This window comes from Coffea arabica, chromosome 10e, assembly GCF_036785885.1.
Source record: "Coffea arabica cultivar ET-39 chromosome 10e, Coffea Arabica ET-39 HiFi, whole genome shotgun sequence".
Lineage (NCBI taxonomy): Eukaryota > Viridiplantae > Streptophyta > Magnoliopsida > Gentianales > Rubiaceae > Coffea > Coffea arabica.
The window spans coordinates 1,504-22,275 of NC_092328.1; the positions used below are offsets into that span (position 1 = coordinate 1,504).

Genomic DNA, 20,772 nt, shown 5'->3' on the forward strand with positions numbered 1-20,772 from the left:
ACCCTAAACCCTAAACCCTAAACCCTAAACCCTAAACCCTAAACCCTAAACCCTAAACCCTAAACCCTAAACCCTAAACCCTAAACCCTAAACCCTAAACCCTAAACCCTAAACCCTAAACCCTAAACCCTAAACCCTAAACCCTAAACCCTAAACCCTAAACCCTAAACCCTAAACCCTAAACCCTAAACCCTAAACCCTAAACCCTAAACCCTAAACCCTAAACCCTAAACCCTAAACCCTAAACCCTAAACCCTAAACCCTAAACCCTAAACCCTAAACCCTAAACCCTAAACCCTAAACCCTAAACCCTAAACCCTAAACCCTAAACCCTAAACCCTAAACCCTAAACCCTAAACCCTAAACCCTAAACCCTAAACCCTAAACCCTAAACCCTAAACCCTAAACCCTAAACCCTAAACCCTAAACCCTAAACCCTAAACCCTAAACCCTAAACCCTAAACCCTAAACCCTAAACCCTAAACCCTAAACCCTAAACCCTAAACCCTAAACCCTAAACCCTAAACCCTAAACCCTAAACCCTAAACCCTAAACCCTAAACCCTAAACCCTAAACCCTAAACCCTAAACCCTAAACCCTAAACCCTAAACCCTAAACCCTAAACCCTAAACCCTAAACCCTAAACCCTAAACCCTAAACCCTAAACCCTAAACCCTAAACCCTAAACCCTAAACCCTAAACCCTAAACCCTAAACCCTAAACCCTAAACCCTAAACCCTAAACCCTAAACCCTAAACCCTAAACCCTAAACCCTAAACCCTAAACCCTAAACCCTAAAAACCCTAAACCCTAAACCCTAAACCCTAAACCCTAAACCCTAAACCCTAAACCCTAAACCCTAAACCCTAAACCCTAAACCCTAAACCCTAAACCCTAAACCCTAAACCCTAAACCCTAAACCCTAAACCCTAAACCCTAAACCCTAAACCCTAAACCCTAAACCCTAAACCCTAAACCCTAAACCCTAAACCCTAAACCCTAAACCCTAAACCCTAAACCCTAAACCCTAAACCCTAAACCCTAAACCCTAAACCCTAAACCCTAAACCCTAAACCCTAAACCCTAAACCCTAAACCCTAAACCCTAAACCCTAAACCCTAAACCCTAAACCCTAAACCCTAAACCCTAAACCCTAAACCCTAAACCCTAAACCCTAAACCCTAAACCCTAAACCCTAAACCCTAAACCCTAAACCCTAAACCCTAAACCCTAAACCCTAAACCCTAAACCCTAAACCCTAAACCCTAAACCCTAAACCCTAAACCCTAAACCCTAAACCCTAAACCCTAAACCCTAAACCCTAAACCCTAAACCCTAAACCCTAAACCCTAAACCCTAAACCCTAAACCCTAAACCCTAAACCCTAAACCCTAAACCCTAAACCCTAAACCCTAAACCCTAAACCCTAAACCCTAAACCCTAAACCCTAAACCCTAAACCCTAAACCCTAAACCCTAAACCCTAAACCCTAAACCCTAAACCCTAAACCCTAAACCCTAAACCCTAAACCCTAAACCCTAAACCCTAAACCCTAAACCCTAAACCCTAAACCCTAAACCCTAAACCCTAAACCCTAAACCCTAAACCCTAAACCCTAAACCCTAAACCCTAAACCCTAAACCCTAAACCCTAAACCCTAAACCCTAAACCCTAAACCCTAAACCCTAAACCCTAAACCCTAAACCCTAAACCCTAAACCCTAAACCCTAAACCCTAAACCCTAAACCCTAAACCCTAAACCCTAAACCCTAAACCCTAAACCCTAAACCCTAAACCCTAAACCCTAAACCCTAAACCCTAAACCCTAAACCCTAAACCCTAAACCCTAAACCCTAAACCCTAAACCCTAAACCCTAAACCCTAAACCCTAAACCCTAAACCCTAAACCCTAAACCCTAAACCCTAAACCCTAAACCCTAAACCCTAAACCCTAAACCCTAAACCCTAAACCCTAAACCCTAAACCCTAAACCCTAAACCCTAAACCCTAAACCCTAAACCCTAAACCCTAAACCCTAAACCCTAAACCCTAAACCCTAAACCCTAAACCCTAAACCCTAAACCCTAAACCCTAAACCCTAAACCCTAAACCCTAAACCCTAAACCCTAAACCCTAAACCCTAAACCCTAAACCCTAAACCCTAAACCCTAAACCCTAAACCCTAAACCCTAAACCCTAAACCCTAAACCCTAAACCCTAAACCCTAAACCCTAAACCCTAAACCCTAAACCCTAAACCCTAAACCCTAAACCCTAAACCCTAAACCCTAAACCCTAAACCCTAAACCCTAAACCCTAAACCCTAAACCCTAAACCCTAAACCCTAAACCCTAAACCCTAAACCCTAAACCCTAAACCCTAAACCCTAAACCCTAAACCCTAAACCCTAAACCCTAAACCCTAAACCCTAAACCCTAAACCCTAAACCCTAAACCCTAAACCCTAAACCCTAAACCCTAAACCCTAAACCCTAAACCCTAAACCCTAAACCCTAAACCCTAAACCCTAAACCCTAAACCCTAAACCCTAAACCCTAAACCCTAAACCCTAAACCCTAAACCCTAAACCCTAAACCCTAAACCCTAAACCCTAAACCCTAAACCCTAAACCCTAAACCCTAAACCCTAAACCCTAAACCCTAAACCCTAAACCCTAAACCCTAAACCCTAAACCCTAAACCCTAAACCCTAAACCCTAAACCCTAAACCCTAAACCCTAAACCCTAAACCCTAAACCCTAAACCCTAAACCCTAAACCCTAAACCCTAAACCCTAAACCCTAAACCCTAAACCCTAAACCCTAAACCCTAAACCCTAAACCCTAAACCCTAAACCCTAAACCCTAAACCCTAAACCCTAAACCCTAAACCCTAAACCCTAAACCCTAAACCCTAAACCCTAAACCCTAAACCCTAAACCCTAAACCCTAAACCCTAAACCCTAAACCCTAAACCCTAAACCCTAAACCCTAAACCCTAAACCCTAAACCCTAAACCCTAAACCCTAAACCCTAAACCCTAAACCCTAAACCCTAAACCCTAAACCCTAAACCCTAAACCCTAAACCCTAAACCCTAAACCCTAAACCCTAAACCCTAAACCCTAAACCCTAAACCCTAAACCCTAAACCCTAAACCCTAAACCCTAAACCCTAAACCCTAAACCCTAAACCCTAAACCCTAAACCCTAAACCCTAAACCCTAAACCCTAAACCCTAAACCCTAAACCCTAAACCCTAAACCCTAAACCCTAAACCCTAAACCCTAAACCCTAAACCCTAAACCCTAAACCCTAAACCCTAAACCCTAAACCCTAAACCCTAAACCCTAAACCCTAAACCCTAAACCCTAAACCCTAAACCCTAAACCCTAAACCCTAAACCCTAAACCCTAAACCCTAAACCCTAAACCCTAAACCCTAAACCCTAAACCCTAAACCCTAAACCCTAAACCCTAAACCCTAAACCCTAAACCCTAAACCCTAAACCCTAAACCCTAAACCCTAAACCCTAAACCCTAAACCCTAAACCCTAAACCCTAAACCCTAAACCCTAAACCCTAAACCCTAAACCCTAAACCCTAAACCCTAAACCCTAAACCCTAAACCCTAAACCCTAAACCCTAAACCCTAAACCCTAAACCCTAAAACCCTAAACCCTAAAACCCTAAACCCTAAACCCTAAACCCTAAACCCTAAGAAATTACATTTTGACCCTAATATCTTTATAAAATTATATTACGACTTTATATTTCGGTAAAATTATAGATTCACCCCTATATTTTTATTAATTGAACACTTACACCTAATATTTTACTAAATTATAAATTACCCCTATAGTTTAGTAAATTACAAATTTGCCCTAATATATTCCGAATTTCTAAATTACCCTATAAATTGTAGCAAAATTACAAATTAACCCCGAAACCCGAAAATCACAAAAAACCCAAAAACTCAAAAACCCAATCCCTAAACCCTTAGGGTTTGAGATTATCGATGACTATCTTGCTTGCTATAATTATTAATTATTATATTTATTATATAAATAATTATTATCTATATTGCTCCCTCCGTTCCAATTATTTATGCATATTTCTGGAATCCAATGTTTTAAGAATAATGATTTGATTATGATGTTTGTGTTTTTCTTTCTAATTTTACCCCTACAAATTCAAATTTTAAATTTGAATGATAACATAAATATAATTAGAAAGAAAAACTATATTGGAAAAAGAGACTAAAAGATGTTTTGACTTTTCTAACATAACAAATGTTTTCGAATATCCCAAAATGGAAAGCATAATACTTCAATGGGGTAGAGGAAGCATAATTATTAATTTTTTGTATAATAAGTATTATTGTATAATAATAAGAAGATATTATTATTATTATTATTATAAGTATATATTTTTTAGAATTATTAATTTATTTAAACGAGTTCGGATCAAATACGGGTCGAAATGCAATATTCCATATTCAACTCCTATTTTTATTAGAAAAAATGGATCCAAATTCAAACCGGGTAAATGAGATTATATTTGTACCCATACCCAAAAAAATTTACGGGTCCGAGCCAAGCCCGATCTAGACCCCAACCGTTGACAAGCGTAAAACCGATAACAACCCTGCCTTCACTCTTTCTTCTTGAATTTTATGGATTTTCGCTCCTTTTTTCAATATTCAAAGGAAAATTTCTTTTGTTGATAGTGTGTGACATCATGGTAATATTAGCCAATCAATCGTCCAATTACAGTCATGGTACAATATGACAATAATTAATTGTTTTTCAAACCGCAATAAATATGAAAGATTGAAAATAAAAATTTTTTAGGGTAGAGAATGAGAAGCATCAAAAAAAAAAAAAAAAAAAGGAAAGCTGTTATGGAATAATGACAAAAGGATGTGGATGTCCATTGTGTTTGTCTACAAGATTAGTACATGAATTCTCCTCAAGATTCATTTTTTGCATTGAATACTTCGTAGGAGAACTAAATACATGATCTAAAACTACTAAATAGAAGTCTTCAACTTCATTCATTTACTCTCGGCATCCACACAAACAGCTGTATGTTTTTGCACCTCGATACACTCACATTTTACATCATTTTACAAGTAAATGATGTTAAGGTAATTTTTCCAAGGGCTCTTGCGCATTGGCCACCTTAAGCAACAATTTGAAGTCATCTTATGATCCAATACCTAGCTGACATCCTTGATCTGCACCCACAAAAAGCTTTTGAATGATTATAAATAGAAAGGAATAAAAACAAAACCACACTCAATATGTAGAAGAAAGAGCCTGGCCACCTTAAACTAGAGGTGCTCACAAAGACTTGAGTAAGTTTTTATAGAGGATTTCAAGCCTTTGCTATGTAATTAAGATTAACTTGTGATTCAAAGCAACACCACCAATATCAGAGGCCTAAAAGACCCACCCCATCCGAGCATCTGAGATCCGAATAATCATTCCTGGATAATACCATTCCCCTTTCCAACCCAGAAACAACCTCAATGCAAGCCCTACTGATCAGAATGGCCAACCTCAAAAAACCACCAACTATACATTGCGTGTATGTTGGAAAGACAAGATTAATAGATCTAGAAAGTAGCTGCATGGTAGGCACTGGCATCCCTCTAAATTAACTGCAAGTGGCTTGTTGCAACATAGTGGAGTTGCTGATCACTAATATGTCAAAAACTTTGAAGGAGTTTTATTAATTTCTGTTGCCAGATTTTCTGGCACGAAATTGGGCCTTTGCAATCATGGAAGCTGGGAAGAGAAACTCTCAAATATAACTGTTCAAAATTGTCAACAAATTTACTTGCAAAAAACCTAAAAGAAGAAAAAAAATGAATTCACTTCTGAACTACCTTTTATACATTCCCAAGAACCTACAAAGTTCAGTATTCAGAGCTCAACACCCATTACCACGACAAACCTACTCTAAATCATTTTTGGAAATTGTCGTAATGTCTATAATGTAATTGACTTCAAACATTTGTTCACACTTACTTGTTAAAAAAGAAAGCTTGAAGATTTGGCTTCAAGACAATGCTTATGAAATTGACGTAGAGAGTGTCGAGGGAGTGGGAGATCTAAGAACTTGTTGCAGCAAGCGTGCTGCAAGGCGCTGAGTGATTCCACCAAATACGCGACCCCCTAGGCTGCGAGCCTCAGGCTGTTGAAGCACCTGGTCACGTATGATGGTAGATTTAGCTTAACTAACATCCAGCATTTTCAATCTATACACAGCAAAGAATATCAGAAGTTAAATTTTCATAACCATGTCATCTATGAAGTCTCCATTGTTGTATTGGCCTTTCTGCTGCTATTCTAGCAATACATATTACATGCGGACACGCCCGCGAACACATAGAAAATCAAACTTTTGGCAGAAACAGGTTGAGAGAGATGCCAATAAGGCATCAAATCACACAGTAGGAATAAAAAATAATATACTTCTAAATCTTCAATCTTTGTATTGTCAGATCAAATGAGATGAAATGTACAACAGAATAATGTGTCTGGTTGGTTTAATTGCACAGGTTGCATTAGCATTTGATTGTACAGGTTGAAACTATGAATTTACAGCATCTAATTAAGATTATTAAACGACACATACCTGAAGAAGCAATTCATCAGCACTTTTTATTAGAATTATTTTACAAAAAACAAACACAGACGCGCGCACACATTCTTCTTGGCAAGATCCCAAATTAATTAAGATGAACAGAAACATTCAAAATATTCTTATGAAACTCACATCAATAATTTTGATCGCATAATTTTTCTTATCCTCAAATTCCTGGGACTAAAGTATGCAATTCACTAGTTCAGCGCACATGCCAATCATCACAAACCATGTGCGAATAAAGTTCAATATGGAAAACCACCAAATACAAAGTATATGGTTTGTACCTGCAATATGGGTTGCAATAAAGCAGGGTCAAAATTCTCTGAGGATCGCAGAAGCTCCCATATCCGAAATACTTGTGCCCTAAGCTCCATCATGCTTTCCTGTTCCGCAATGCTTGTAATGAAAGGACCAGTCATATTACCATTTGCAATAACAGTCCTCATAAACGCAGGCATAGAGTTGTAAGACTCAAGCAAGGTGCCAAAAAAAATTGCTTCAGTAACACGGACGGCCTCTTTGACCACTAAGACCCTTAGTGGTTCACCATCTTGACCAAGCAAAAGTTTAAGGACAGGCTGTAATGCATCCTTTGCGGAAAAATCCCTATCTTTCTTCCCCTGGACAAGCAGGTTTTCAAGTCTATTCCACCTGAAGTAATTCACACACAACATCCTGTAACCGTGCCAGCAGAAGCAAGCAATAGTTTATCAACCAAAACCTAGTTCAAAAAAAAATACCTGAACCTCCCATCCTTGAAAAGCAGCTCTATAAGAGCATCTCTCAGATATGGGTTAGGATCTGTAAGAAGCCTTTTAGCAAAATATGGATACGAAGCAGCCAGCACTTTAAAATTAGGATCAGCATACAGGGCTAAACCTTCTAACACCGTAAGAGACCTCAAAATCAATGCGTAATAAGCTGGAACTGCAAGCATATTAACCAGTCATAGCAACAATTCAGATGACAATGAATAATACAAGTTAGTTACAGAAAGTCCAACAGTCAGCATTGATTTTCTGATCTTAAAAAAAAAAGGAGGAGGAGGAGGAGATCAATTGCATATGGTGAAGAGAATGCTTGCACAAAAGGAGAATGAAAATTCCAAAAGCAAAACAGATAATGTCTTGGAACAGAACCAAAATAGTATCTCACCATTAAATGGAAACTGATACAAAACAGCACCCAGACCATCCACAATAGTTTTGAAGTTCAGTTCACTCACAGTCAAAGTGAGGGCATCATCAAAGAAGTTCCTCAGTGCTGGTACAATTGGAGAAACATCCACATCAGGTGCCAAAAAATCTAAAGCATAGTAATCACGGGCCATAGCTTCATAGTCTCGATTAACTAGGTGAACAACATGACCAATTATAGCAAGTCTGGCTTCCTCAGGAGTTTCACTCATCATTCCAAAATCAAGAAAAGCAAGCTTTCCCTCAGGTGTGGCCAAGAGATTTCCAGGATGAGGATCTGCATGGAAATATCCGTACTCAAGTAACTGTCGAAGACTGCATTGGATGCCTGTGTTAACCAGATCCAAGACTTTTAGCCCTTGTCTCTCAATAGTATCTTGCTCGTTCAATTTAACACCTTCAATCCACTCCATTGTTAAAACTTTGCCACTTGTGTAATCCCAGAAGATATCTGGCACAAGGACATCTTCTTTGTTAGCATACAACTTCCTAAACCTCCTTGCATTCTGCCCTTCCTGCATATACCTGTCAAAATTAACATCAAACCCAGTAGTATGTCGTAATAGTTACTGCAAATAACAGCAAATCCAGCAGAACATAGTACAAGTTACAATACAAGCAAGGACGTCATAAGCATCTAATCTACGAAAAAAAGAGCCAAGAGATATGCTTCATTGGAAATTGCACAAAACAAATCATCAAACCTGGACATAGTTGAGCTCTTGATAAACTCTACGTGCAAATTCATCAATAAGAGCAATGGCATCACTAGTAATGATGTCAACATATTTATTTATGAGGAAACCTAATCCCCTTATCAGGTAAAAATCCAATCCTATTGCCTCTTCAATTGCAGGCCGTTGAACCTTCACAGCAACAAGCTGACCTGAGTACTTCAACTGAGCTTTGTAAACTTGACCGAGACTGGCTGCAGCAATAGGAGATGCGGATATTGCTGAGAAGATTGAATCTAGTGGACGCCCCAACTCTCTCTCAATACAAGAAAATGCTTCTATATCTGGAAATGTGGGCAAAGCATCCTACATAATCAGGAAAGCACAATGAGCATATTTCAGTAACTATACCTTCACACAAATCACAAAATGTTCCAATGACATCCTATTTATAAAGAAGTTCTTGCTACAAACTGAATCAGCTCATGTAGCTGTTTTCGAGAGCTAAAAGCTTGCCTGATGTGTTATCATTTGCTTTTGACATTTTCTTTTAAATTATACTAAGCCAAAGTAAGCTTTTCAAATAGCATTTTCAAGAAAAACTTTTTTTGAAAAGCTGAAGCAAACACGAACAAAGGAAATATCAATTACGTGGAAGAAAACCCCGTCCCCCTCCCCAGCAGAAATACCTGCAACTCAGAGAGCTCTTCAAGATACTCCGGTGGACAAAGATCAGGTCTAGTGGACAAGCCCTGGCCAATTTTAACAAAAGTAGGTCCCAATCTCGTGAATGTTTGTCTGAGCTCAACGGCCCGCAATCTTCTATTCCGGTTAGCCAGGCCGTTCAACTGATCGAGCCACAGGTTTATGGCAAATGAACCTAAACCCGTAAATATTTCAAGCGCCCTCCGTAATACCTAAATAAAGATAACGGGGAAAAGACGGCTTTCTGAGTTTTTCACTTACTTCTTTTCCGTCTTTATGCTTACCAATCAACCAAAAAGGAAAAAACAAGAGGCCAAACTGGGATATATCCTACCATTTTCCGCATGAAACCTATTTTACCTTGATGGGGCGAGAGCCATATTTCGTTGCGAGAAGAGCGGGGCTATAGACGGAAGCATTGGCGGCCCGGGCCATGGCCCTGGCTTCGGCTTGCATATCATCCGTTCGATCCCTGCAGGACAGAACGGAGATCTCCCCTGCTGTTACCGAACCATTAATTTGCAGCTCACTGTTTCTATTGGTGGTCGCATCTCTATCGATTACAGGAACCGTTGGTCGAGGCCTTGCCTCCACCAGTGCCACTCTTAGGGGTTTTGTTCTGAATTTTCTTCTCCTCCGCACATAGGGCCTGGAGCTGGAAGGCAGAGCAAATGGATGGCCCAGTGAGGAAGCCATTGCAAGACTACTCATCTCTGTCACGCACATATCCTCCAGTTGAAGACGAAGGCAAATGAACCGACGAATGGATGATTCACTTTTAGGATAATTTCAGAAACCCCACCTTAGGTTTTTGACAGTTTCACTTGGTACTCTCAAATTTAAGAAAATCTAATTTGCCTCCCTTAATTTAAGCTTTATGTATCATTTACAATCCATTTTAAAATATAATATTAAAATATTCATTGTAGATATAATCTCATTCCAAATTTGCCCTTTTATTATCTTACTTTTTCTTACAAAAAATGTGAATATATTAATAACAAATGAAAAAACAAAAATAAAAACACTCTATTAATAATAAAATAAAAATAATAACTAAAATAAAAAATAAACTAAACAAACACTCTATTAATAACAAAATAGAGAGTGTTTTTAAATACCAATAGTTAATATCTCAAAGTTCATTTGAAATTTTTGCAACTTACAAAGATAATATTCTTTTTACTGCATAGGGTTTTGAGTTAATATAAGAAGTTTTATAAACATTTACATTGTTTAAATTTTTAAATTTTTTTGGTCCAAATCGATGGCTTCAAAATTAAAAAGATACGATAGGCTAAAAATCATATATAAATTTGTTCATATTATTTTTGAACTGGCGCAAAAAGATATTATCATAGTTGTAAATTATTGGAAGTTGTCTGTTAAAGTATTGTAAATTATTCATAATTTTGAGTAACTTCTTGACTAAACCAATGACGTAAAAACTACTAAAGAGTTTTCCAATTTTGTTATCAACTTTTAAATTTTCATTAAAGAACTATATTAATCAATTTATAAAAATTAAGAGATAAATTTGGTGTGCTATAACAATTAAGAAATTAAAAAAAAAAGTAAATTTGAAATGAAATTCCGTGTGTTTGGATTGCATAGTTTTGAAATAAAATAATTTACTTCATAAATTTCAATCACATTTTTATTTCACATATTTCACATCATAAAAAGTGCTACAATAATTAACTCAAATAAATCATCCAAATAAACTCTTATCCAAACAAACTATGAACACTCTCCAAAATTTTTAATGTTATATTTTGAAATGGAATTCAAATGATGCAAAAAAATTTAAAATAAGGGAGGTAGGTGAAATTTTTTAAATTGAAAAGTGCCAAGTGTAAATGTAGAAATCTCTTGAGGTTTCTGAAATTATTTGTCACCCAACTGGGGACCATAATATTTAGGTTTTAATTCCTCAATACCCCCTGACAGTGGGGGACACTTTTACTTTGTCCCCTCAAATTTAAATGACAGGCACTTTGCCTACAAGCACAATATATTCCAGGCCGAAGATGCCTTACATGAAACTGAAATATCCCCGGATAGGGATGGTTCGACGAGGCACAGAGTTATGACAGCCAGGTAATTCTTGAAAATATATCTCAACTTCAACTACATATGAAAACACTAAAACGGCGACAAGAGAGCTACAACAGGAGAAGGGGGGAACAGTAAGACACAATTATTCTTTATGAATTAACTCATTGCACCATATTTGCCATGATTTTATGTCTTCTACTAATCAATACTGTGTAAGCCTTAACAAGCTCCTCCTTCACCATGAATAAGACAGAGGCTGCAATGACGCTCTGCACAATCTTCGTGCTCATCCCCTTGTAGAAGCTGCACACTCCTTCATGACGAATCATCTTCAAAATGGCATCAACCGTACCTAATACACGTAAAAAACTAAATCACTACCTACGACCCATTATAAAACCTCTTCCTTTTAATTTCTTTTTACATACATATTCCCAAAGAAATGTTAGGATCAATGGTTACGTCAGACAACTCATCAATGCAAACAATTCTATTTCAGATTGTCGATCTTCTGGCAAAAATATCGGGGATCTCTACAGCACGTACCAATAAACAAGCTTACATTGAACTGGAACTAGACCAATCTTGGACCTAATTGTTGAGACCAGTTTGACATGTGCCAAGAATATTAGCCATGATTAAACTTCTCTCTTTGACGCTGGCCAACTCAATATATGTCGGAACAAATATTTTTGGTATAGTAATAAACTAAAACTGCTACAGTAGAAAAAAACTTGACATCTTGCCCAGCAGCCATTTGTATGAAACATAAACTCATGTTAGTTCCAATTTTACAGTTTGCAACAGCAGCAAGATCCAAAGCGACACCATTAAATGTCCTTTATATAAAATGCTTGAGCTCTATGTAATAAGCTAAAGGCAATTGCCTTTTGGGTATGGTTGTGGAATAACCTTACTTTTCGGGTGTGTGTGTGATTAATATTTGTTGAAATCTATGTAATAAGCTAAAGACATTAAAGCATACTAAGCCAATAAGAGAACAAGTGGTGGACCCTCAAAACAACCAAACCAATTATGTGGTTGAACAAATTGGGATGACTAACCTGTATATCTTTGTGAGATATTACCCCCTATTTCCTGTTTCGCTTGAAGCCTAGACTGCACATCATCCGAGAAAATGTAAGTACCACGTTCAAGAACAAGAAATTCATTACCAATAGTTAGATCTGTTCGAGAAAGAAAATAATAATGTTCAATGTCCCATTTTTTGCATAAAAGGAAATAATCCAAACAGCAACAGTAGTGTATCAATGAATCATTTCATATCAAGCAATTCTATGCGAAAAAAGGCTGCATAAGGACTTAAGGGCCCCTTTTTAGTCCATCCTCTAGGACAAGAGTTAAGAATAATTTGTGTATAAGGTCTCAAGCGTCACTGCTATGAAATTTAGGAAGACTATTTGAAGTTTATTGCATGTAAAAATTTCCTCCTGCTTCAAATTGTTGTGGATTGGATTCAGAATTAATCTTTGTCCTAATAAGTGGGACAGCAAAACTTTCTCAGTTCAGAGGACAATTCAATGCAATGTTTGATATATTAAGCAAGATAATCATAATGCAGAGGACAAGCCATAAAGAGTAGCACTGCTGAACTACATTTCATAGTTATAGTGATGACTTGCCAAAAGAGACTTTGGTAAAGTACATAACAGTGCAGGTAACCACATGTAAGTTAGGCACTGGATGTTCCCAAAGTGGGTCCTATTGAGTTGGGTGGATCAGTGCTAAATTTATCCAATGACCTTGGCACTACAACATTTCCAACATGGATACCATGGAATTGGGTGGATTCAGTTATTTGCAAGGGTGCATATACATGTGAGGCAGCTTGGAGCAGCCACTTCCAAAATTTGAGAAACTTCCCTATTCCCTAGTTGAAACAAAAGAATTTCAATGTCCTCGTCAAAATTGAATTTGTCCCCCCAAAGTACTCACAAGATATACGACTTACCCGATACATGCAAGAGTGCATATATGTTTAGAGGTTTTGCCCTCTCAAGTTCCAATTCCTTTGTCTACACCTGCTAGCTGGTTTCCTAACGTCCTTTCAGGGTCTATCCGGAAAGAAGAGTTCTTGTGAGTTTTTGTTAATATCAGCAGTTGTGCGCATTTCAAGAATCTTATTTTAGCCAGTTTATACCAAAAACCTCACACAAATTAGCCATCTCCTGCTTTACTTGATTTGGCTAGGCTGAAGGATACAACATTATTCCACGACCATACATTGTGGAGTGCATTACCAACAAATTAACTACAAGGGCAATAGAGATTGTTGGGTTACTTTAACTAAGCCTGCCTTTTGAACCCTGTGCATTAAAACATTCGGAGGCTGATAGTATAAACATATGAAAAAACTTGACTATAGAAGTCTACAAGCTCATCAATTGAACAGGTAGAGGGAAGAATAGAATACGACTTCATTGCACTAGATTTGATTCTGTGAGTCAATGTTATTATGTTAAAATTTCATATTCGAGAGATGATAAGATTTTATACATGAATTCTATTGAACATGCAAGTCAAAGCTTGAGAACAGAGCTTAATGTTTTCGTAAGCCAAAAAGACTCTACACCAAGCTTAGTGTGACTGTAAAAAAATTCATATAATGCTAAAGGTACCCAGCAGTGATTAATATAATAAACCATCATACACAAATTTTGGAATAGGAAAAAAAAACAAAAAAAGATTATCAAGTGTAAAAAAATTCTTCCACTGTCATTTAATTTTCAGATAGTTATTACTAAAATAAACCTCAAATACAACAAAAAGTTCATAAACAGGCCTGCAATTCAACATGAAAAAACAAATATAATAATTTCATATTGCAGAGCAACGAACAGAAAGAAGATGATTTCACCTTCACAACTAACAAGGGGTAGGTTGAGACAGTTGCTCCTAGCTTTGCCAAGGCTCCTAATAGGAAAGCCTATGCACGAGAAAGTATACAAAACTTAAGTATTACAAACATCACTTTTTACAATAGCCTGACCAGCACACCATTCAACAGGCAAAGGACGGAGTACAACGTGTCTATTGAAAAGTGACAAATATTTCAAACTAAGGGCTGAACGTGCCTTCAGATTTGTCAGCAAGATGTACACAGATTTTCCAAAGAAAAATGCTGATGTGAAAGTCCAAAAAGAATTAGAAGGTGCATAACTATTTCGGCAAATCTAACATGGCAATATGGATACCTCCAAAGCGGTGACACTTTTTACTGCTTTCTTGTTTGTACCACGTGTAGCCCTCAGATGCTTTAATGAAGTTTCATAAATCATGAACTGGATGGATGGATTGCAAACCTATAACATCAAATCACCATTTTCAATAAAAAGCAATGAACATCCTACAAGTATGGATTATTTGGAAGCAGAATCTTACCATGATAAGTGTTGGAATGATGCCTTTCCAGAAACCTCTAAGTCCAGACTCACCATAAACTTCACATGCCTGCTAATCATGTAGTGTGTATATAACCACAGGCAAAATATTCTGACTTTTTTTTTGGAGATGGGTAGGGGTAAGTGGAAAGATTACAATAAAGAGTAGAAAATAATGGGAGGTTTAGGCATCAAATAAAAAAAATACTCTAGGAACCTTATCTCATGGAAATCCAGTGCTATTAGCCATTTTCTATGTTCAAGAATTTAGAGAAGACAATAGAAAGGTCTAAAAGAAAACACAAAAATAACATTTGTAGGCATTTATCAATGGATGGGCAACAGTACAATTCCCACGATCATAAAGTTCACCGGTAAATTGTAAAGAAAGAGAACTTTCTGCCACATGTTTATCACCATGGTTAGTGTGCATAACTGTTACAGAATTAGGAAAAAGGAAAATGTCTTGATTGATGAAGTTGTCAAAATTTGATCCATTCAAAATACTTCTTTCCTGGATTGATTAAAAGCTCACCAACTATCAGTTCAAGAATCATGCAATAGATGCTAGCATTCAGGCACTAAGAATGCACTCTGAAACATATTTCATCAGTCACATACAAGAATCAACCCATTGACAAGCAAATATGAACTAATCAATTAGCTACCATTTTGCACCAAACTAAAGCATAACACAGATGATCATAAAGCCTAGTAACCAAGAACTTAAATTTTTCTTTTTGAGGATGAAAATTCAATTTAAGCATCACGCAATTATTTATGGCATGAAAATAATTGGCTAACCAATAGGTATTGTGTTTACAGAAGAATAGAGAACAACAAGAAAAGCAGAGGCACACAGATGATGCAGACAACACACTTACCAACATTTGAATATAAAAGTAAAACGTATGTCATTGTAAGTACATAATGGTGAATAAGACAAACCGCATCGAATGCTCCATAGGGTTGAGGCTTGATAGATTCCAGTTCAACCAATTTCTCTTGCAAAGCACCCATAAATGTGTTTTCATAATCTTCTCTTAACAACTCTTCCCTTTTAGCCTCCATAATTTTTCTTTCAGCTTGGGTGTGTGTCTGTGGAAGCATGAAAAAGAAATTGCATTCAAATATGATATGCACAGTCAAATATTCGTCTCACAACACAGCCTATTTGTCACTTAAGATTTGACAATACGAGCTGTGAAGAAACAAGCACTCATCCCTTTTGTGTAACAAGAGATCTGCAATTTTTCACTTTCATCTACAAAACCTCACATCCTAGACCCAGGCATTCATAAACCATGACTTTTCCCTTTACAACTTTTCCCTTGTCAGCCCAAGTTTCTAGCACCAGTTTTATATCACATTCATGGCTAGAAAACACAAAACTTTCATATGGATTTCAATGCAAAAGAAAAAAGATGCATCTAAACAAACATTAAAGTTTCCCTCCCTACCTCCATTGAGGGACAAGGGAAAAATAATAATAAAAAAAGGTTGCAACATCTAATGAGCCCTTAACGAGCAACTCAGCAACTGTACTTGAACAAGCATTTAAGACATTCTAAACATAGTTCCCCTCAAAAAATCATCGTTATTCCATAGATAAAAATATTTAATGCACATCAATTTTGGAATGTCTACACTAGTAACATAGATTGAGGTGCAACTAAGATCAAGTTGTTAATTACATTTATTCTAACACATCTCCCACCTAAGAGTTTTCAAAAACAATAAAATATTTAATCACAGCAGAAGGAACATGTGTACCTGCATCCGCGTCACAAGAACCCAAATTGGATTTGTCAGCAATACATTCAAAGACCTAAATTGTGAGACCCTTTTAATGAGATACTAGCATGAGAAGAATCACTAGGACTGAGACAGAAGAGTAAAAAATTATTTTCTCTTATATTCACTGTCATGGGTAAAGCAAACAAGAACAAGTGCTAAACAAAACTTTAAAAATTAACCCTAACTATCTTCGCATATAGTTATTCGAAGAAACCATATCATTAAGTAGCAAATCAATTTCATTAAATACCCGGCAAGAGCTGCAACAACAAGCCATGAAAACATGCCAACAGAACCATCTCCCTGACCTTTTCTCATATTTTTAGCTGCAATGGCCTCAGCCTTATTTTTGAAAACCTGGTAAAAATAGTAATAAACACCCTGGCAGCACAGCAAGGAGATCACATAGAGTAAAATTTCCCAAATTGATATATGACACTGAATACAGGTTAATACAATGTAAGCAAGTGTTAGACAAGCATAATCTCAAGCTTAAATCGAAATTTAGCAATGTCAGGGTTTTCATATCAATCAAACGATGTATTTTACTAATTGTTCCAAATTTAATCTACAATGACATATCACAAAATGATGTTTGGTCCATTCATCTTGCAAGAAACAAATTGAGCTTGCAACGATGTAATTACTACATGTCAGGAAAGCAAGATGCACTGAGAGCACAAATAACCACAAACAACAAATTAACAATGCCATGAGACTTTTTTATTTGTTTAACCACAACAATTGCCAGTGATAGAGTGTGGTTCAAAAGGAGAGCAGGGTCATTGTGGATTTATGAGTGGAAGGTAGCTAATTTGATAATCTATGACTACCCAAAAAAAAAAAATTTGTGTTAAGGGCATTTCAGCTAAACCAGAAAGTGACCCTACACCACAATGTTCCTTAGTCATATGGGAGTAACCCGAAGCCCAGGGATGAACGAAGTATCCCGAGGGCCCCGTAGCACCAAAGGCGCGAGGGGGACAGCCTGCCCTGTGGGCGTCCTACCCCTGCCTTCTAGAGCTATAGGTAACTCAAATGGAGATATGAAACATTGAATGTAGAGAAGTGTTTTCTACGAAATAGAAAACTACCATACCATACACGTGCACACACGTACTCTAGTGCCCAAAAAAGAATCTTACTAACGCACAAATGCTCAGTTATAGCGGCTAAAGAAGCTGAAGCTGTTAGAGCTAAGCATTGCTGGATATAGGTGTCCCCAACCAAGCTAGAGTTAAGAGTTCGGGAAGGCGAGCGAAGCAAGGGGGCAGTGTAGCGATTCTTACTTTATATGCTATAATGCCTTACTCTATTAACAAAAAGAAGACATCGATCTCACTAGAACAAAACGCGAGTCTGAAGACCCACTTGTTAGATTATACCTCAAGGGGTCTCATATCAAGAATTCCTTTCTATACGCATTTCTTTCCAGCTAAATTTTTATTTAACTAAAGATCCAAGTTCCATGGGTATAGTGATCCAACTTTAAATGCAAACTGTAAGCTAAAAAAAGAGCTCTATTTTTATCGGGTGGGTAGAAGTTTGATATGGAATATCAAACTTCGAGTTACCTGTAGCTCTAGAAGGATATTGGGAACGAGGGTCACCCCCCATATGAAATATGGGAGTAACCCGAAGCCAAGGGATGTATGAAGTATCCAGAGGGCCCTGTAGCACTGAAGGCGCGAATGCTTAGGGCGTATTCGAAAGAATACATCTATGACTAGAGGATTAGGTATAGGAAGAATAGATCTATGCTTCGAACTGCTTTACAGCTAAAGTAGTCTTTCCTCACCAGCAGTTACGAGACTGTCACTCTTTCTGGAAGCTATCTTGCAAAAGAGTAGTAGGAAGGAGAGTTCGAAAGCCCACAGAAAAGGCCCGCTTCTCCAGCGCCTTATTCCCTCAACCCTGAAGCAGATTCAATACCAGGGGATATTCCGACATCGACAAGAATTTCAATTATTAATAATATAAATAGAAAAATCGTAGTATAGTTGCAGACAAGAAAGTTGCTGCGGCAAGAAAGAAGAGTTTAGTTGAATGAATGTAGTTGAAGAAAGGAAAGCTTTCCCTGCTCTAAATACCTACTTGGTTCTAATTGCAAAGCTTCTCATGGCTTTCTTTTTCAATAGGGACCGGGAAGGGCCTAGCCCAATTGAGGGAGAATGAGCTATGTATATGTGCTTTTGGAGTTGCAGTTCCTGTCCTTCTTCCTTCTTTTATTGGACCATAAAAACAGAGCCTTGTTGGCAAACTACAATCACCTTGGATGGTCTGCCTCTAATGCTTTTCCTGCCATCTATACCTTTTATTGCTTTGCTCCTGCAACCGGCATCTGATTGAAGCTCTCAAGCCAGTGTACAATGAGAATTGGATTAAGCTTCGTATTTGGCTGGAGTTCAGTCTTTCTGGAGATTGTTTTGAGAATGAAAAGTACAAATAAATGCTGTGAGGCATGGTTTGCTTACCCTACAAGGAAGCCCTGTAATGCTTAGGTCAAAAACTAACCTGATGGATATGCATATTACTTAACCGAAACCGGATTGGGAGAGAGAAATTCACTACTATGTTCCATCAGTTTCTCCTTAAGATACGAGATTTGCATTACATTAAGGAGGAGACAGAAGTCCTAGTTAGCATCCAACCCAAGACGAATGACTGATTCCTTTTTCTCTGATCTTTCATGTCTTACTCTTTAATTCTGTACCATTATTTTTCGTGTAGAGCAGTTCTTGGAGTTGCTTGGAGCTGTAAATATATTATCCAGTAAATAGATTCAGCGTGATGAGGGGTACTTTCGGCGGTTCTTTAAAGTGCACCCACCTGCAAAACATTGGTCTTTGGTTGTCAAATGATCCAAACCTTCACTTGGTCGCTGGAAACTAAACACGGATGCTTCTGTTTCAAGCACAAGATGCTCAGGCGGTGGTTTGCTTTGCGATCATGAAGGCCGGTTGGTCTTTGCATTCTATAAAGAATTTTAAAGGGAAGTTTTAGTGTTATTAAAAGAAATATACTTTTCAAAATACCAATCATGTGATATATTTTCAATGGCGATTTGATCCTACTGAGTTAACTACCACACCCAATTGTTCATTTCAAAGGCATAGCAATAGATGTTCTAGCATATAGCAAGGCTACAAGGGCAACCATGCCAGAATAAAGAACCACTATAAGGATAAAACAATGTCTTAATCGAATGATATGAAAGGGAAAATCTCTAATAATGGTAACAGAAATTTTGCAAGCTATATAGAGGGCATATCTTTTGCTTGAACAATTTGTTTAATTTCACCAGACCCTTACAATAGCCATTATTGTAAATTCAGCACAAGGATACACCCTCTTATGAATTTTGAACAACCATCACCCCTAAAATAAAATAAACGATAAGATCTCACGAAAGTTTTTAGATTACTTTGTCGAACAACAGGGCTACAGGGCTACAATGATCGCTTTCGCCATCGATGATTGTACTTTCATCTAGAGAGTATAAACATTGACATCCTACCAAATTATCCGTACTTAATCGGGCTTCAACTAAGAAAAAAGAAGATTAATATGAATTGGGTTGAACCACAGTATTTTGCTAGTTGAGCAAAGAAACCATTTTATGGCAGAGAAATCACCTGCGAGGCAGCAGTTCCGAGTAGAGAAGGCATGAGGCCACTGTAAAGTCCTCCCAGACCTTCGCTTCTAATAACCTGACAATCGGAATTTGCAGGATCCAGTGAGAGACGATTATCTCAAAAGTTTGCTAGAAAAATTCGGCCCAAGTCTGAAGTGGGAGTTGTTTAAGAAAACCAACCTCAAACATGTGCAGTAGAGTACCACCTGCAACAGGAGGGGGTTGATGGGGAACAAGTAAATTGGCATCCTTCTTGGCAACTCTTTCTGTTTGCTGGCGGGTATTCACCTGCAAGTGCAAGCAGAGCCAAGATTGAGCAAGAAACTACTGAAATGCTGGGACAAGTTCTGCAGCTTTTTGTCTGTACGAGTTCGTGGCGATAAGACAAATAAAATAACCAAGGTCACTAATCCTAGTGTCTATGGATGCCAGGGTGAAGAGGGAAACCGTTTGGAGAGGGTAAGTGATTATCTGAGCGATGATACCTCCGCCTGCACCTGCCAGCCCATTGACGACGGCGTTCGACATTGTATCAGCTATTTCCCTTCCACTTCCTACGAGTTTTGTGAGTTCAATAACTCGCTGCTGCGAGTGATGGACGTTCCCTTTATCCGGTGGAAGAACAAAATGCATTTCGCGAACAAGCCCAGTGACTGA

At 37.7% G+C, this 20,772-nt stretch overlaps 2 protein-coding genes across 10 annotated transcripts; both read right to left on the reverse strand.

Moving 5' to 3' along the window:
* Nucleotides 1-4,902: 4,902 nt before the first annotated feature.
* LOC113711979 (protein ACTIVITY OF BC1 COMPLEX KINASE 3, chloroplastic) lies at nt 4,903-10,037 on the reverse strand. 3 transcript variants are annotated; one of them, XR_003453190.2, is made up of 8 exons: nt 9,586-10,037; nt 9,210-9,437; nt 8,551-8,886; nt 7,806-8,361; nt 7,391-7,577; nt 6,935-7,301; nt 6,029-6,258; nt 4,903-5,232 (listed from the first exon to the last, which is right to left on the reverse strand). XR_003453190.2 is itself a non-coding variant. In XM_027235241.2 (8 exons), exons 1-7 carry the CDS (start codon nt 9,949-9,951, stop codon nt 6,072-6,074), a joined length of 2,175 nt encoding a protein of 724 aa, XP_027091042.1. In that variant the 5' UTR covers nt 9,952-10,035; the 3' UTR covers nt 4,903-5,232; nt 6,029-6,071. The 3 variants fall into 3 exon arrangements, 2 of the variants coding, with proteins under 2 accessions (XP_027091042.1, XP_071923009.1); XM_027235241.2 differs by having other exon boundaries at nt 6,029-6,206; nt 9,586-10,035; XM_072066908.1 differs by having other exon boundaries at nt 4,903-5,248; nt 6,029-6,206; nt 9,586-10,035.
* Nucleotides 10,038-11,221: 1,184 nt separating this feature from the next.
* Nucleotides 11,222-20,772, reverse strand: LOC113711883 (peroxisomal nicotinamide adenine dinucleotide carrier). 7 transcript variants are annotated; one of them, XR_011821773.1, is made up of 12 exons: nt 20,563-20,772; nt 20,296-20,403; nt 20,117-20,191; nt 16,732-16,862; nt 16,458-16,512; nt 15,633-15,782; nt 14,686-14,754; nt 14,499-14,606; nt 14,162-14,230; nt 13,256-13,358; nt 12,348-12,402; nt 11,458-11,635 (listed from the first exon to the last, which is right to left on the reverse strand). XR_011821773.1 is itself a non-coding variant. In XM_027235116.2 (11 exons), the coding sequence occupies exons 1-11, from the start codon at nt 20,622-20,624 to the stop codon at nt 11,445-11,447; spliced, it is 1,035 nt and encodes a 344-aa protein (XP_027090917.1). In that variant the 5' UTR covers nt 20,625-20,772; the 3' UTR covers nt 11,222-11,444. The 7 variants fall into 7 exon arrangements, 5 of the variants coding, with proteins under 5 accessions (XP_027090917.1, XP_071922900.1, XP_027090915.1 ...); XM_027235116.2 differs by lacking the exon at nt 13,256-13,358 and having other exon boundaries at nt 11,222-11,635; nt 20,601-20,772; XM_072066799.1 differs by lacking the exon at nt 13,256-13,358 and having other exon boundaries at nt 11,222-11,635; nt 16,732-16,838.

Coding starts and splice junctions, on each gene's coding strand:
- LOC113711979 (XM_027235241.2), bottom strand. CDS start 9,951: ATGTGCGTGACAGAGATGAGTAGTCTTGCAATGGCTTCCTCACTGGGC. Junction 8,887..9,209: donor AAGAGCTCTCTGAGTTGCAG/GTATTTCTGCTG, acceptor CTGATTATGTAG/GATGCTTTGCCCACATTTCC. Junction 7,302..7,390: donor TTCAAGGATGGGAGGTTCAG/GTATTTTTTTTT, acceptor GAATTACTTCAG/GTGGAATAGACTTGAAAACC.
- LOC113711883 (XM_027235114.2), bottom strand. CDS start 20,748: ATGCATTTTGTTCTTCCACCGGATAAAGGGAACGTCCATCACTCGCAG. Junction 15,783..16,457: donor TTCTTGTGACGCGGATGCAG/GTACACATGTTC, acceptor ATGCTTCCACAG/ACACACACCCAAGCTGAAAG. Junction 14,231..14,498: donor AAAGTGTCACCGCTTTGGAG/GTATCCATATTG, acceptor TCTCGTGCATAG/GCTTTCCTATTAGGAGCCTT.